Source organism: Mytilus trossulus, chromosome 14 (assembly GCF_036588685.1).
Source record: "Mytilus trossulus isolate FHL-02 chromosome 14, PNRI_Mtr1.1.1.hap1, whole genome shotgun sequence".
NCBI classification, from domain to species: Eukaryota; Metazoa; Mollusca; class Bivalvia; order Mytilida; family Mytilidae; genus Mytilus; species Mytilus trossulus.
Genome location: NC_086386.1, coordinates 48,633,145 through 48,649,219, shown reverse-complemented (window position 1 = coordinate 48,649,219; position 16,075 = coordinate 48,633,145). Strand labels below are relative to the sequence as shown.

Below are 16,075 nucleotides of genomic sequence, written 5' to 3'. Positions count from 1 at the left end.
TGACGTCACATACAAAACAATGACGTCATTAAAAAAATGACCTATTTTAGGACAACTTTTCTTGAGCAATTAAACTGACTTTATGTAAAAAAAAAAAAGTAGGGGTGTGATAAAGGGTAGGGGTGCGATAAAGGGTATGCGATAAAGGGTAGGGGTGTGATAAAGGGTATGCGATAAAGGGTGCGCATCAAAGTTGCGCGATATGGATTAAACAGCAGGCTATTTATCACATATGCAAAACTACTGTATTTACTACTAAACATATGATAAATAGAGAATAATACATGGCAAAATCCGTATCATATGTCGTATCATCCCGAGACATCAATATCAGCCCAAGGGCCTTTAGGCCCGAGGGATGATATTGGTCGAATTCCGTATCATATGTCGTATCATCCTGAGACATCAATATCAGCCCAAGGGCCTTTAGGCCCGAGGGATGATATTGGTCGAGGGTGATACGGCATGTGATACGGATTTTGCCATGTATTATACGCTTTATAATATCATATATTTCAACAGAAGAGTATAATATTATATGAACTGTTTTCTGATCCATAGCACTGGGTTACCTTCAGTTCTACTTGTTTCAAAGACCTTAAAGAACTGTTCAATTATTCAAAGCACCATAGTTATCTTACAATTTGCGTGCTGCTGTTTTAAAAAAATATTTTGTTTATTATTGTATTTATTTGTGTGTTTTGTATTTTTTATCGTTGCATTAAGTGTGCCAAAAAATATGAAAACTTGACGTTCGTGACGTCACATACAAAACAATGACGTCATTAAAAAAAATGACCTATTTTAGGACAACTTTTCTTGAGCAATTAAACTGACTTTATGTAAAAAAAAAAAAAAAAAAAAAAAAAAAAAAAAAAAGTAGGGGTGTGATAAAGGGTAGGGGTGCGATAAAGGGTATGCGATAAAGGGTAGGGGTGTGATAAAGGGTGCGCATCAAAGTTGCGCGATATGGATTAAACAGCAGGCTATTTATCACATATGCAAAACTACTGTATTTACTACTAAACATATGATAAAACAAGGTATATAGGATTTTTTTTTTCTGAGACAAGCCTGTGCATGATAGGAGTGAATACGGTAGAATCGTTTGTTTCACGGTGTATGAACTTGTGCTCACGTTGAACCAAATTGTTATTTGACAAATAGAGTGATACTCAGTACTGTTTTATTAAATGTACATGTATTTATATGACATCTGAAGACAACTCTTGTTTCTATTAACTCTTATTATAACGTCGCAAATGAACAATATACAAAGTTCCCTAAATGTATATAAGTAGTGCAATTGATTTTTTTTTGTGTTTATCCATTGTAAGATCTTGAAATATTTTTTTAACTAGATTTTTAATGATTGTGTACGATATTCGTGTACCTGCCCTACATTGGCTCCTTTCTAACGGCATGTTAAATAGTTGATAGAACCCCCTTTTTATTTTTACAAAACACCACTTTCATAAATGTTGAAAGTGTATGTTTGATTGTTTCGAAGAGATTCCAATTAGGTTTTTTTAATGAAGCATGGTTCTATTAATAATCTCGGGATCACATAATATTTTTCGATATATCTGCGGATGCGGATACGTCAACGTATACGATACGGTTGATACGTGTGTAAATGACCGACCTCTAATAATCCAACCAAATCATACATATTTTTTTTGAATCTTAAAAATATTAGACCAATTAGGCTTTATTATCTCTTTTGGATTAAAAAAAGTCTATGTAATATATTCAACCGAACACTATACATGTATAATGTACTTGTTTACCCAAATGATACAAATATGATCTTTTCAAACTACAAATTTTTCTTTTGAATAAATATGAACTTAAGACAACAGTTCAATACAGTAATATAACCCTTATCATTTTTATATCATCTATTGATTATTTTTTAAATGTTATTCAGGTAAAATATATAATGAACTGCAATCATGAGTCCTTATACAAGGATGACTGGCTCAATAAACATGGGGTTTTGCTGAATAGTAGAGATTATAAATGATCTGTTTACAATTTGAAATGTTTAAACATAGCTTACTAAGGTATTTAAAACTACTAACTGCCAATAATATGATATTAAACACAGTCATAAAACTCAGATAAACTTTAGCTTATATAGATACTTAACATTTTTATGGTAACTTTTACATATTTTATCTATGTTTGTCAATTTAAGCCACTGTTTGGAAAATTTATTTAAACTTGGCTTTAAAAAAGTGCAGCTTGAAGCTTTGTCAAAAAAACAATTAGTTATCAACGTTTAAAATATTGCCTCGATAATAAATAACTGGTCATATACAGTTCAAAATTTAATATATCCAAAAAAAAGGGAAACTCTACAGCTGTACAGGTTAAAAAAGAACAGAGAATGGTCTTAAATAAACATTCAACTATATGGAAATATAAAATGTATTTGAAAAATGTCAGACTAGGATGCCAATCATGAAAAAAAGGAGAAAAAAAGATCTAAAACATTTCCATGACTAGAGGCTCTAAAGAGCCTGTGTCGCTCACCTTGGCCTATGTGAATATTAAACAAAGGACACAGATAGATTCATGACAAAATTGTGTTTTGTTGATGGTGATGTGTTCGTATATCTTAATTTACTGAACATTCTAGCTGCTTACAATTATCTCTATCTATAATTTACTTGGCCCAGTAGTTTCAGAGGAGAAGATTTTTGTAAAACATTACTAAGATTTACGAAAAATGGTTAAAAATTGACTATAAAGGGCAATTACTCCTATAAAATGGGTCAACTGACCATTTCGGTCATGTTCACTTATTTGTAAATCTTACTTTGCTGAACATTATTGCTGTTTACAGTTTATCTCTATCTATAATAATATTCAAGATAATAACCAAAAACAGCAAAATTTCCTTAAAATTACCAATTCAGGGGCAGCAACCCAACAATGGGTTGTCTGATTCATCTGAAAATTTTAGAGCAGATAGATCTTGACCTAATGAACAATTTAACACCATGTCAGATTTGCTCTAAATGCTTTGGTTTTTGAGTTATTAACCAAAAACTGCATTTTACCCCTATGTTGTATTTTAAACTGTGGCAGCCATCTTTGTTGGTTGGCCGGGTCACACCACACATTTTTTAACCTAGATACCCCAATGATAGTTGTGGCCAAGTTTGCTTAAATTTGGCCCAGCAGTTTCAGAGGAGAAGATTTTTGTAAAAGTTAACGACGCCGGACGACGGACGCCGGACGACGCCAAGTGATGAGAATAGCTAACTTGGCCCTTCGGGCCAGGTGAGCTAATAATAAAGTGCAAAACACAAATATAGGTATATTTGGATGGGGTTTCAAGGATCTAGACTTTAGGTTCAAATCCGTAGGACTTAGGAAGCGTTGATAACCTAAAAGTAGTATGGTCTTTTGTAAATTTTGTATTGTAAAATGGGGAGGGGGTAGGAAGGGGGTCCTCACTCAGACAATTACATAATAGCAGGTGCTCAACTTCAATATATGTGAGCTATCTTTCCTAGTGAGTTCAAGGATCAAGGTTGAACATGTTAGAAGGAGTTGATTGCACAAAAAAATAAAAATGCACCCGCTTATTTTAATAGAAGACAAATGTTTACATACAATAAATCAACAGGAAAGTCAAAATTAGCAGGAATTATTATAACTTATAGTAAGATTGTGCTTTTTATCCATTTTTGCCCATTTATGCTACCAGTACTGCTTTTATACATTCATACTTGAGCTATTGTATTACAAAATACCCACCAGCATACTCCTTGGTTTGGAATTGGATTTTTTCTGACATCTTGAAGTTGTCCAGTTTCTATTTCAGCTAAGTATACCACACAACATATCTGTTAAAAAAAAATCATTATTCAGTTTTGACAAGTTCTGTTAGAACCAGACTTCTATATCATTAATGATACTTGTTACATAGTTACATAGTTACATGGTGACTTGCATGGTTTATAAAATTTCTTTATGATCCAAAAACTTATACTGGGTTGAGCTAGCAACAACTTATAAAATATAACTGTGAAAATCTCCTTCGTTGGAAGTAAAATGTTCGTTAAGTTTACAGCTCTGGCTGCATTGCTAGAAGACTCAAGAAAATCAGTTATTTTTTTACAAGACTCACTTCTTCAAACTCATATAAAATAAGAAGGTGTGATAATTGTTTTCTATTGTTTCCAATGTCAAGTCCATTATAAATTCAAAAAAGAAAAGTGTTTCAAATTGATGCATGAACATGTAATAAAGTGAAAGAGAACATCTGTTGTTGTGCTTTTCTTATAATGTGTTATAGTTTACATCCCAAAAGGGTATATAAATAATGGTGAAAGTTGACAAAGAATTATGTATCTCAACCACATGTAGGCCTAAGTAATATAACAAATATTTGCAAGGTTAGACAATCTAAAGAATAAAGTCAGACAGGAAATTAATCATAAAACTCATAATGCTTAAAGATCTTTTTGTTGCACACCATGTACTAAATGGGTCTATATATAAATATATGTAGTCCTACAAACAAAAGAAAATCTTCCTCCTTTAATTTAATTTGAATAAAAAATCAAATCTTTAGTTATTTTGATGTCATAAAAAGAATTGGTTCATAAAAAAATATTCATAATATAACATGAATGCATTATGACAAAAATGTATGATAAAATGACCATTGAGTTCAACATTTAACCCAGATATAAGTCGCTAAATTTGAGCCTCCCTTATTGAGGGTGCTTCTTAAAAACCATATTCATTGTTAGCATTTAAAACATACTTTTTAAACATAGCTTAGCCACTGGCTCACCTCATCAGGAACTGATCTTTAAGATTAAACTAAACTTAAGTATATATATATGTGAACAATCATTTATACTTTACAATTATAATGCAATTTTCTATGTTATTGATGACGACATACATCATGTACATGTAAGGGTTTTTCAGGAGACTGAACAAAATATTTACAAAATTTTATACATCTAGACTTTAATCACCTAGCATGCAGCCCTTTAAATTTTGTAAATATGAAATTAAGTAGCATGCATTGAATAAAATGAATATATTTCTATTTAAAAACAAACTTCAAGGTCGAGATTCATGATTTGTACTGTTTACAAACCACATAAGATTGAGATTTAAATTTGATCACACACTGGTATTACCTATAACACCCCAATCATTCTTTTTAACATCAATTTATTTCAAACACTTGAGGTTTAAACAAATAGAAATAGGTCCACCTGTTATCTCAATTCATAAAAAGAGAAAAAAAAGTACTATAGAGGTAGAATTAGGTTTCCACATATTAATTCACTTGAACAATATTAAACAGAATCAGGGGGACAAGAGCCATATTGAGCAAAACTATGCTCGTATTCCCCCTTCTTCTATTTGACAACAAAAAGGGGACAATGAGCAATTTCTAGACAATAAAATTATGAAATAGTTTGCTTGTCACTACCAAGGTCCCCAAACCTATGCCAAATAAATTAAAAGATGTAACGCCTTGTCTCTGATTTTTCATTTTCAAGAATGCAATATTCTTTTCATCTCTAAATAACAACAGAAGTGCATCTTTCATACTTATGCATGTAAACATTGTAAACATGCAAATCTAAGCCATACTGTTTATTACAACATACCGGTTTGGCTGTTTGAACTTTGATTGCATCTTCTATTAACGTAAACCAATCAGCAACATCTGCAGATTGTTCTAACTTCTGTAACAACTCCTGTAAAATCGGGAAAATAGGGTTAACAACTTCCGTCTGTTTGAACAAAAAATTAATCACAATAAATGATGTTTTTATTTACATCATATTTACGTTCTACTGACTGTAAACTTGAATTCCGTATCTTTTTCCTATAAATATTCACATTCAAAATAAAGTATAAAAACAAACATATAGTCTTACCTCTGGTTTGGATTTTCTATATAAATATGCAAACATTTTTGTTTTCACAGAATTTTACACAACATATATCCATACATAACACAAACAACATAAAAACTGGTGGAAAGTTACATCTCCAATATAGCATAAAATATTCAAATCTATTTTTAATGATACATTTTGTAAAACAAGATAAACATTTCAATTTAAAGCCTCTTACAATAATGATAAAGAATGAATTTCACTATCAATCTCATATATATCTTGAAGAATGTATTGGACTAAAATCATTCAAAAGTAAAATATATAGGTAAGTAAGTATAGGTCCAGGTTACAGGTATATTACTATTTAAATCTAATGTTATTGTTTTTATCACACTTTCACTGCCAATTTTTGAAGGCTAATATAGTATCATAAACTAGAAGCGGTTTTAAATGACCAATATTTATGAAATCTTTTCCAGACAGTCAAATTATAAATGAATAAAGTAATTATGGGATTTTAATATTGAAAATATTTTAGCAGTCTGTAATGCAAAGGAGTTTAATATTTCAAAGAGGTTAAGTATAAACAGTGCCAATGAGGTCACTTGCACTGGACCAATAAAATATATATTTTGACACCTTTTTTACTAGCTAGCTACATGTATAGTCATGGAAAATTAGGGAAAATAATGATGGCTACTTCTATAAATAAAGGACCAAAGAAGAACATGGCTAATATCATGGAGTCATTCTCTTAAAATTGAAATGACTATACTCATAGCATAAATTCATGCTTCATTGGTTGCAATGGATCATGCAAGATAGTTATATGCATACAACATTCGAATTGCAATCCTGTAAGAAAAACCACAAATCAGTTGTACAAAGCCTTAGGAACCACTGAAAAAATGTAAAAAACTTCATTTCTTCAAATGTTTATATGAAGAACTGTCTGGTATTATCAAAAGCCTCATACTATCATGTCATTCATGATCATGCATATATATATCAGGTTGTTGGTTTTCTCTTTTGAATCATATCCAATATTGCCAATACAGGGTCTTTTATAGCTTATTATATGGACTATGGTATATGTATGTGTTTTGCTCATGGTTAAAGGCCTTACACTGTGACCCTTTTGTTGATAACACCTTTGTCCTTTGGTCTCTGGTTGATGGTTGTCTCATATATATATGTTGTGTACATGTTATTATTTTGTACAGATTATTACTTGTACAAACATTTTATACAAGTAATTACTTGTACGAAGCCATCATACAGATTATCACTTGTACAATAGTACTAGTACGATTTTTGCTGCAAAAAAGATATATGCAATCAGATCGCATTATCCTAATTTTTATTCTGATCTAGCTGCATCATGCTTTTTATTAATGCAACTCCAAAATCTAAATTCTAACTCACTGAAAAGGCCCTGTGAATGCTTCAAACAACAAAAGCCAAACCATGCTTCGCATAGTCTATGCAAAAGTATCCTCAAGCAAGAGAAGTTTAAGCACAGTAAACCTTTACATTAGCTGCATACAAATTTGAGTTTTGCAAAAGTTGGAAAATTCAAACAGTTCATTTGATAATAGCTTTGGCAAATAGTATCTAATAAATAAAACTTTAAAAATACACCTTTGCTAAAAGCAGAGAAATCTAAAATAAAATAAAATCTCTCACCTCTATTACCATAGTAACAACTATAATAATTCAATGATTATTTGTAAAAATCCGCTGTGTTCAATCCTAAAATTACAGTTTCAATCAAATATTTCCCTAAACTTCTATCTTATGAAAACATTTACAAGTAATCAGTATATTTCAACACCAATCATCACTTCACCTGAGCTAATCAAGTAATGAAAGTCCCAGGACTATCAATATACTATGTTTACTTAGGGTTCAATTTTAATTTACATTGTCAGATTAATGAAAATAACTATAATATGATCAGTCAGATTCAATACTATTAATTATAAAGTTCCCATGGCTCATCTATTTCACATTTGATCAGTGTAAAGTTTACTTGTACTAGGGTTGTCATCTCTTTGAACTGAAATAACATGATTGTAAGGGGGAGTTGCACGAAAGGTTAGGTGTCAAGTCCTTGAGAGTCTCAGACTGCTCTCCTAGTCTTCACAATTAACTGTTAAATCTTCATTCAGGCCCAGGGCTCCATTTTTGTAAAATTTTAGTTAGATTCATTTAAGCTGATGGCTTGTAGAGATGAACTATAGCAGGCCCACAGGCTGTAAAGCAATTTTTCAAGCCTGTCCTGGTTGCTGGCCTGTGCCTAAGTGTGAACACTGCTTGCCATTTTTATAAGACTTGTATAAAGTTTTTGTCACCAAAACACAGTTGGGAAAGTAGAGACTACTGTGACTGGTGTCCCTGGTTCCATTCAGCTAGTTTGTTGTGATTTTATACAAGAAAATTATGGTCTATAATCTATACAAACTTTTACATATCATATGGACAATAATATAGATATTTAAAAGGAGCAGACCAATAATCAAGCATGTCTGGAGGGTTCAACATGCAGTCTCACTCTGGTTCCATTGTTTGATAAAGACATTTTTTTCTGCAGTTTTTATGGACTACCCCCTTTATGCAGCCTTGAAATTATGAATTTACTGCAGAGTTTTGTAATTTTGTCATGTTTTTTTTTCTAAAACAACATATAGTTTAATAGAAAGACCAAAGATGAACTTGAGAACAAAAGAGACAAAAGAGACAATAGTACATGTAACAACAAGCTAAGGTTTTTACAAAAATTGATATTAGATATTACATACATGTCTTATGAATACAAACCACCTTATCTCACCAAGCCTTATGTTCATCGAACATTGCTTTGCTTAAATTAATTCGTAATCCAGAACACAAAATAAATAATTGCAAAATCTTGGCAACATAGGTTTCAATTAGCATATAAATACAATTATTTAAAAAGGAAACTGTTTACATGTACTATGTTGCACTATACATGCTATATGCATGGTTGAAAGACAAAATAACTGTTTTGCATCTTGTTAAATCAAAGAAGGGCAATTTATATCAAATAATCAGTAAACACTTGAAAATCACAAGTGATGCATTCCAAATTGGAGGATTCAGAAATTTTCATAAAAAGAGGGAGCACTGAAAGTCTAAGAGGGGGCCAAATTCCAGTTATGCCTCAGTGATTCCTTAAATAATCAACAAATTTTATCCTACTAAAAGGGGGACAGGTCTAACCTACATCTGCCTCTGCATGCCCCCGGCAATTTCTGATTAAAACAATTGGCATGCTATACCATGGGATATCCCCTCCAAACAAAAAAAGAAGAAACCTACACTTGGTGAAATAGGATAGGATGGTCTAGCGCATTGGATACAGGCGATTTGGTGGCACAATATCTTAGAAGAATGAGTCTGCATAAAGACGAGAAAAGAACAAAAAATTGCGTAAGCAAACTTACAGATCTAGAATTGTTGGGTTGATGTTTAGACAAATTATATATATAAATCTGATCACATGACTTGATTTGAATATCAAAATGTACCTGAAAATGTTTTGTACACATATATGTTTTTTGATGTCATGATATTATAAAGTTAATGGTTTATTGGATATAAATTATAGATCTTACCATAAAGTAAAACACATACATTGTAAGATGCATTGTACAAATGTAGGATAAGATTTTATTTTTGATAAAATAGATATATCCCTTAATTTTCATGTTTTTCTACATCAGTAGTATACTAATCATCTAAGACATCTATCGATATAAACTTCTATCTTTTTCTTACTATGTATGTTTACCTGCCTTGTTATATATTGATCATAGCAATTGTAAATGTTATTGAAAGAAACATATGTGGGTTTGTTTTTTTATTTTCTCTACCTTAAATCAATGAGGGAAAATGTTTCATCAAATGATGGAGTATTTCCTACATGTGATTTAACTTGGAGCTCATTAAATCCCTATTTGCCTCATCACTGACTTAATTGTCTTTAAAATCAATATAAAACTAATATTATTATCAAATCTTCTTCGCTGGATAAAAAATAATACTATACAAACATCTTATAATGGTTCAACACATGCAGATTCTTGAATTTAGGTCAAATCATTTGTTGATTAAAATCTATATGTTATGATTGAAATCTATATGTTATGATGAACAATGTACATACAAAACTGCTTCAAAACTATCATAAAATGATTAGAAAATAAATTTCATATTTTGACAAACACTATGAGAGTATTCAGTATGATAAAGTTGGGTATTTAAGCCTTGATATTCCAAATCAGCTTGTTGTTTATCCATTTAGGAATGCCATTCAAAATAAATCAAGAGATTTTTATTGGCATTTTTATCGACAAAAAATCATTTGTGAAGTTTTAAATGAAATTTTGTAATCATTAGCTTGTAAACAATTATGTTGATAAACATTTTACTACAGGAATAAGACCATAATTTTTTTTTCAACCTTACTTTTGTCAATGAACTAACAAAGTTGGTCCAAACAAATTGATCATTTGATAATCTTGCAATTCTTGACTTATTAAAAAAAAAGATTTCGGCATACATGTGTTATATATACCTCTATTTGGTTTTTCTGGTTACCGGAAATGTAGGACATAATTTATACTGTTTATTGTATTTTACGGGACTGGTTACCTTTTTTATGTTTGTCGCAGCGAACAGTTAGTGTCGTCTGCCATACATGTGTTTGTTAAATGGCAGTAAAATAAAATTTGGATTACGAAAAGCGTGACTCAATCCCATAGTCCCCCCAGACAACAAAGAGGATTGAGGCCCATGACACATATGTATAACTATAAATTGCGGCTTATTGCAGGATTATGCATGTGATAAGTGATGTCAACATTAACAAAAAAATGTTACAAGTAGAAATAAATATTAGAACCACTATATCAAATGTGAAGTTCAAGCACATGCAAGGTTAGTCAACTTATAATCACTCATGGTGGTGTTAAGCAAGCCACTTTGACAAAGGTTGATTGCTGTACGACCCTCTCATGAAATATAATAAAGTCGACTGAGAGTACAACAATCTTATCTACATGTACAACCCTCTCATGAAATATAATAAAGTAAGATGTTTCAATGTCCATCCACTAAAATTACTTGTATTCTTCGGAAAAAACACACTTCTTTAACAGATGCGACTTGTGTGTTCATCAAGTTAGTAACTTGTCCTGTACATGATTCATCACTTAACAAGACTAGGATGCCAGGAATGTCAGGACTTCAGTTAACATGTGATAGCTCTTTTTACGCAAATTTTGTTCAATTGTTTAAGGTGTGATAGAAATATTCATATTTGTTTGATGTCAGCAGCCATAAAGACCAACAAATTGACAGACAAGGCGCAGGCATAATAAAGAGGGAGATAATAAGCTGATTGGTGCATTGTTTTGTCAAAATTTAACGTGTACCTATAAGATGCCCAGTATTAATCTGATGGGAAAATAGAGATAAGGTGTTAAATAAAATATAAGGAATTTTCACAGAAAAATTTAGTCATTTTATCTCCATGCAAGAAACTAAATCTGTAGACTTTTGTAACTGACATTGGACTCAAAGTACTATAAAATATGTATATACATGTACAATGTTACCATGGACTTAGCAGTGGCAGATCCAGAACTCTTTACTACGGGGGGTGGGGGGGGGGCACTAACTGACCTAAGGGGGGCCCGCTCCAGTCATGCTTCAATGATTCCCTATATAATCAACCAAATTTTTCCAACGAAAGGGTGGGCCCGGCCCCTCAGCCCCCCTGGATCCGCCTATGCTTAATATCAAACTACATGCAGTGCGCAATTGCTATCCTCCCAGGCACATTTTTCCATTTTATCGCTTACATTTGGCTTGCAATTTTTACCTAACAATAATTCACTTTTGTGCATTGATATATATGATCAGCTTATATCTCGAGTTACATTTGAAGTAAAAGTACTTAGAAGTCTCAAGACTTAGAAGATGAACATATAAAAAAGGAAAGAGGAACTGGAACTTTATCTCAGACTGATGTTAGTCCAAATAATTATGACGTCTTGAAAGGCTATTATAATTTTTTTCTTTGACGCCTTACATCAACGAAGTAAAAAAAATTATAATAGCCTTTCAAGACGTCATAATTATTTGGACTAAGACTGATGATTGCTTCTTTTGTTAAATAAACATGTCTTTAAAACACCTAACAAAAATATAAGTAAATTGTCCTCCAAACTATCATAACTATTCAAACTATCAAATTATCTGACAATTACATGTAGTATGTACATGTAGTGATGTACAGTGACAGTGTGTATGTCACGGACTATGTGCATTACAAAAATTTACACATCATGGTGAATTCACATGAGATCTTCACGAAACTTCAAAGTTGATGTTTTTGTACAACAGTTTGTAAAAACATAAACAACAACACCAACAGATAATGGCATGGAAACACCTGTTTACCTTTATCTTTCTTTCTTTCTCAAAGTTTCTGAGGCTGTTGCACGTCAAGAACTTTTCTGGATTGTGATAAAATAGAATTGCTGAGACTATCTCATGGGTTAACACAATAACCATTCTGTTTAAAATTAAAACCTGTTTCCTTCTGTGCTAAAATTTTAGCCGAATTCTATTGAATCTTTTCATTTTAAAAGCTTTTCCACAACAATAACAGATATCATATTGCAACAAAATGCGTCTGCAGTTATTCTATTGTGCTGCCGTCATGCGGTAACGGGAGATAATTAGTTTTACAATTATTTGCAGTTCAATCACCTGATCAATTTATTTTCGAGCTATATATGATTATATATAATAGAAAGTTTAATCCTTTAACAAACTAAAAGTTAAACATCATGATATGCTTTTTGATATTATAATTAAAAAGTTTGCGTCGCTGTGTTTGTTTTCAAGTTACTGGATGAGTAAAATTTTCTTTTATTTTTTTATGTGCAACCTCAGTGTGAGACCGTACTATCATAGCATATAATTTATAGAAATATAGAGTCTATTGTCTATATAGAATCTAAACACATAATTTATGATAGCAAAGTGAGTTATAGCCTAGTTTCAATTTATAAATGTGCAATATTACTTGAGAATATTTTTTCCCGTACTTATTTTTTTGCACCCAAAGTACACATGCACTGAACGTCGGGAATATAAGTATGATAGTCTAAGGTCAGTGAAACTGAGCCCAGGGTTTGGGAAGGCCTTTGAAAAAACGTGACAACATTTAAATCAGTTTGGCATAGTATGCCTATTATTTTCAGAACTCGGGATGCTTCGTTTTTTATGTAATTTTTTTATTATCAATTTTAATTATCATGAAGAAATAATTCATGAGTGCCGTGTGTTTTGTTTACAGAACAAAGAATAGTAGGCAACTGAAAAAAAAAGTAAAGAAATAGAGATGATAGAGGGAAATGGGCAAAAAATTAAATAGTAAAGGAAAGAGACTATTGGGGTGCTAGCCTAAGATATTGAGAATAACTGCAAAAATGAAAGAACTGGCGGTAAAGATATATTTATTACAGAAAAGAACAATGTCGAGAAGACACTGTATGAATTTTCTATTTATAATATAAAACTAGAGATGTAGAGCTCGATGAAACATTATTCATACTAATACGGTTTATATTATACACTGAGTACGACCGAGACTTAACGTTAAATCACACAGAACATTTCAAACTGTCTCAAAACGAGGTGCATGGGGGCAAATGATAACGAAATAAAGAGGGTGAATGTAGTTAAAATAAATATCTATAAATTGATGAGGAAAGAAAAATGCTCTATAACATCTACACTTGAGCAATTTTCTAACTAGAAAAACACACTCGATACTTACCATTAATCCTTTGTGTCTTCTATACATATTCTGTATCAGGTTTTCCCTTCAAATTACATAGACTTACACTTAACTCATGCATTCGGTAAAAAGTAATATTTGAAACAAGATGTATTCTTTAAGATAGATATAAAATCATCTACAAAGAACCCACAAGCTACAGTATCTCCAATTATATTATTATGATGATTAAGATAAGCAGCAAATATACAACAGTTTGTACTACTAGGGCTCTATGAAAGGTAGATATAGGTACTATTTTTTTGGGGGGTGAGGGGGGGGGGTCTGAAGGACACCTACGGGTGCGGGAATTCTCGCTACATTGAAAACCTTCGGCTGTTGTCTGCTCTATGGTCGGGTTGTTGTCGCTCTGACACATTTCCCCATGTCCTTTCTCAATTTTACCGATTAGACACTATATGTAGCCGCTGTTGCACCTCTTATTTTACGAAACACTATATTGGAAAAGGATAAGATCCAATTTCCCCAAAAATTATATTACTGAATCATAAGGTCAAAATACAAAAGTTGTTTGAACTCCATCACTAGACTTTGAATACTAAATATATATATATAAATTTTACAACGCTTTTACCCTATAGCCATTAAATCAAAATGTCAACCGGTTATATATTGTACATGTAGACAGGTTTCATACACTAATGTTTTGCGTGTCTTTATGAATATTTGGAATCGAAGACTATCAACAAGACAACCATAATAAATTAACGTGTATGTGAAAGACAAAACATAATTTTACTTTCAAGGAATTTTGGAGTTGAAATTACAATTTCCATTTACCATAATGTCTTAAATTTGTTATTTTTTTCTCAAAAGTGAGGTTTTGTGCATGCAGTAGTTCGGCCTTTAAAACTTAACTACATTTTCAGAACTACACCATAAAATTTTTAGAAAATTTCACAGTCGTGAATCTGTCATAATACGACTTTATCGAGTTGCAAATCTTCTTTTTTTTTGCAGAATTTTCCTAAATGTTCATATGTATGTAGCTTAAATTACAGTAGTGGAACTTCTATTTTAAAATTTCCGGTTTTTATACAGGATCAGTTCCTGAAGGTAGCTCGGTCACTAAATGTATTACATGTACATTTATTGTTGATACGTTGTTCATTCACAAACAATTGTATTGTTTACATCAGACATTTTAAATCTAAAAATTGATTCAAGATTGTTTTTAACTGCAGTGCAAACTTGATATATAAGATAAACAAGCATGTGTCTTATAATTACAATTCAATTAAATCAAGGACTCACCATTAACATGTACATGTATATTTCCTTAAATGATCAACAATATATAGAATAAACATTGAAAGTGGGGCATTTTGTGTACTTTGTTTCAGACGAGTGAACATTTAAAATGTACATTTAAAAGAAGGAGATCATTTTTGTTTGAAATGAACTTGACGTCATTGCACTACTTATCAGTAATTGATCAAATGAGTATTTAATAATGTACATGTAAAATGTCGATTTTGATCTGTCGGGTGATATTGTGATCCTTCCTTAACTTATATAATATCCTTTAGACAACCATCAATAAATGTGGTCAAATCATTTCGTCATGTTATTTTAATGGTCTTATAATTAAAAGGATAAAAGTTCCTCTGACGTGAACTGGAAATTTCCATCCTGCCTGAATCATATATACACTGCAATATTTTGAGTAAAGTTATATCATATCGAATAGTAAATTTGAGTTAGTCATAATTGAATTTTTTTTTAATAAAAACATGAAAAATACTATGTTGAATATGTTTCAATTAAAATTCTAGAAGAAATCTATTTCAAAAAAACTTATCACCAAAAGACTTACAGCAAACCTACTTGGTTTTATCGTGCTTATAATATGCCCAATGTCAATTCCTGATTGCATTTTGAAATTTACTGATTACCGAGTTGTACTCTTTTTACTTTACTTCTTTATAAATATAGATATAGCAATTTTGGGGAGGCCCTGTTTTCCAACAGATAGGAAAAGGATATTTTTGTATAACAGTCATCCTATCATAGAACCTTATTTCTGAAAAGTCCATTATAATTTAAGTTTATAAATAGAAGTTTCTAAGATTCCCAACGTATTTCAATGGTAGGTTTGCGGGTTCCATCACTACCGTCGGGTCATTACCAAATCGAATTAGCGGTCGATTTATATTTTAAACAATAATTCCATCTTTCGTTAGTTTACGACTGCCGGTATATATTTTGTTTTCGACGAAGGAGAATGTGGAATTGTGCTAACAATTACCGAATTTAATTAGTGCGATTATTTTGCAATGACAAATGG

General features: G+C 31.5%; 1 protein-coding gene across 7 annotated transcripts in view; it reads right to left on the bottom strand.

Moving 5' to 3' along the window:
• Window positions 1–15,136, bottom strand: part of LOC134697021 (cGMP-dependent 3',5'-cyclic phosphodiesterase-like) — a 123,507-nt gene extending 108,371 nt beyond the window's left edge. For 3 of the 7 annotated variants that reach the window (XM_063559030.1, XM_063559029.1, XM_063559035.1), the window contains exons 1-3: window positions 12,381–12,637; window positions 5,655–5,744; window positions 3,772–3,860 (exon numbers count right to left, since the gene is read on the bottom strand). In XM_063559030.1, the coding sequence (XP_063415100.1) occupies window positions 3,772–3,860; window positions 5,655–5,744; window positions 12,381–12,494 (293 nt within the window). In that variant the 5' untranslated portion in view covers window positions 12,495–12,637. Of the gene's footprint in view, window positions 1–3,771; window positions 3,861–5,654; window positions 5,745–5,927; window positions 5,979–7,577; window positions 7,598–12,380; window positions 12,638–13,767; window positions 13,814–15,042 lie in introns of those variants that run through there. The other 4 variants (XM_063559032.1, XM_063559034.1, XM_063559033.1 and 1 more) reach the window with 4 other exon arrangements.
• Between the last annotated feature and the right edge of the window lie 939 nt (window positions 15,137–16,075).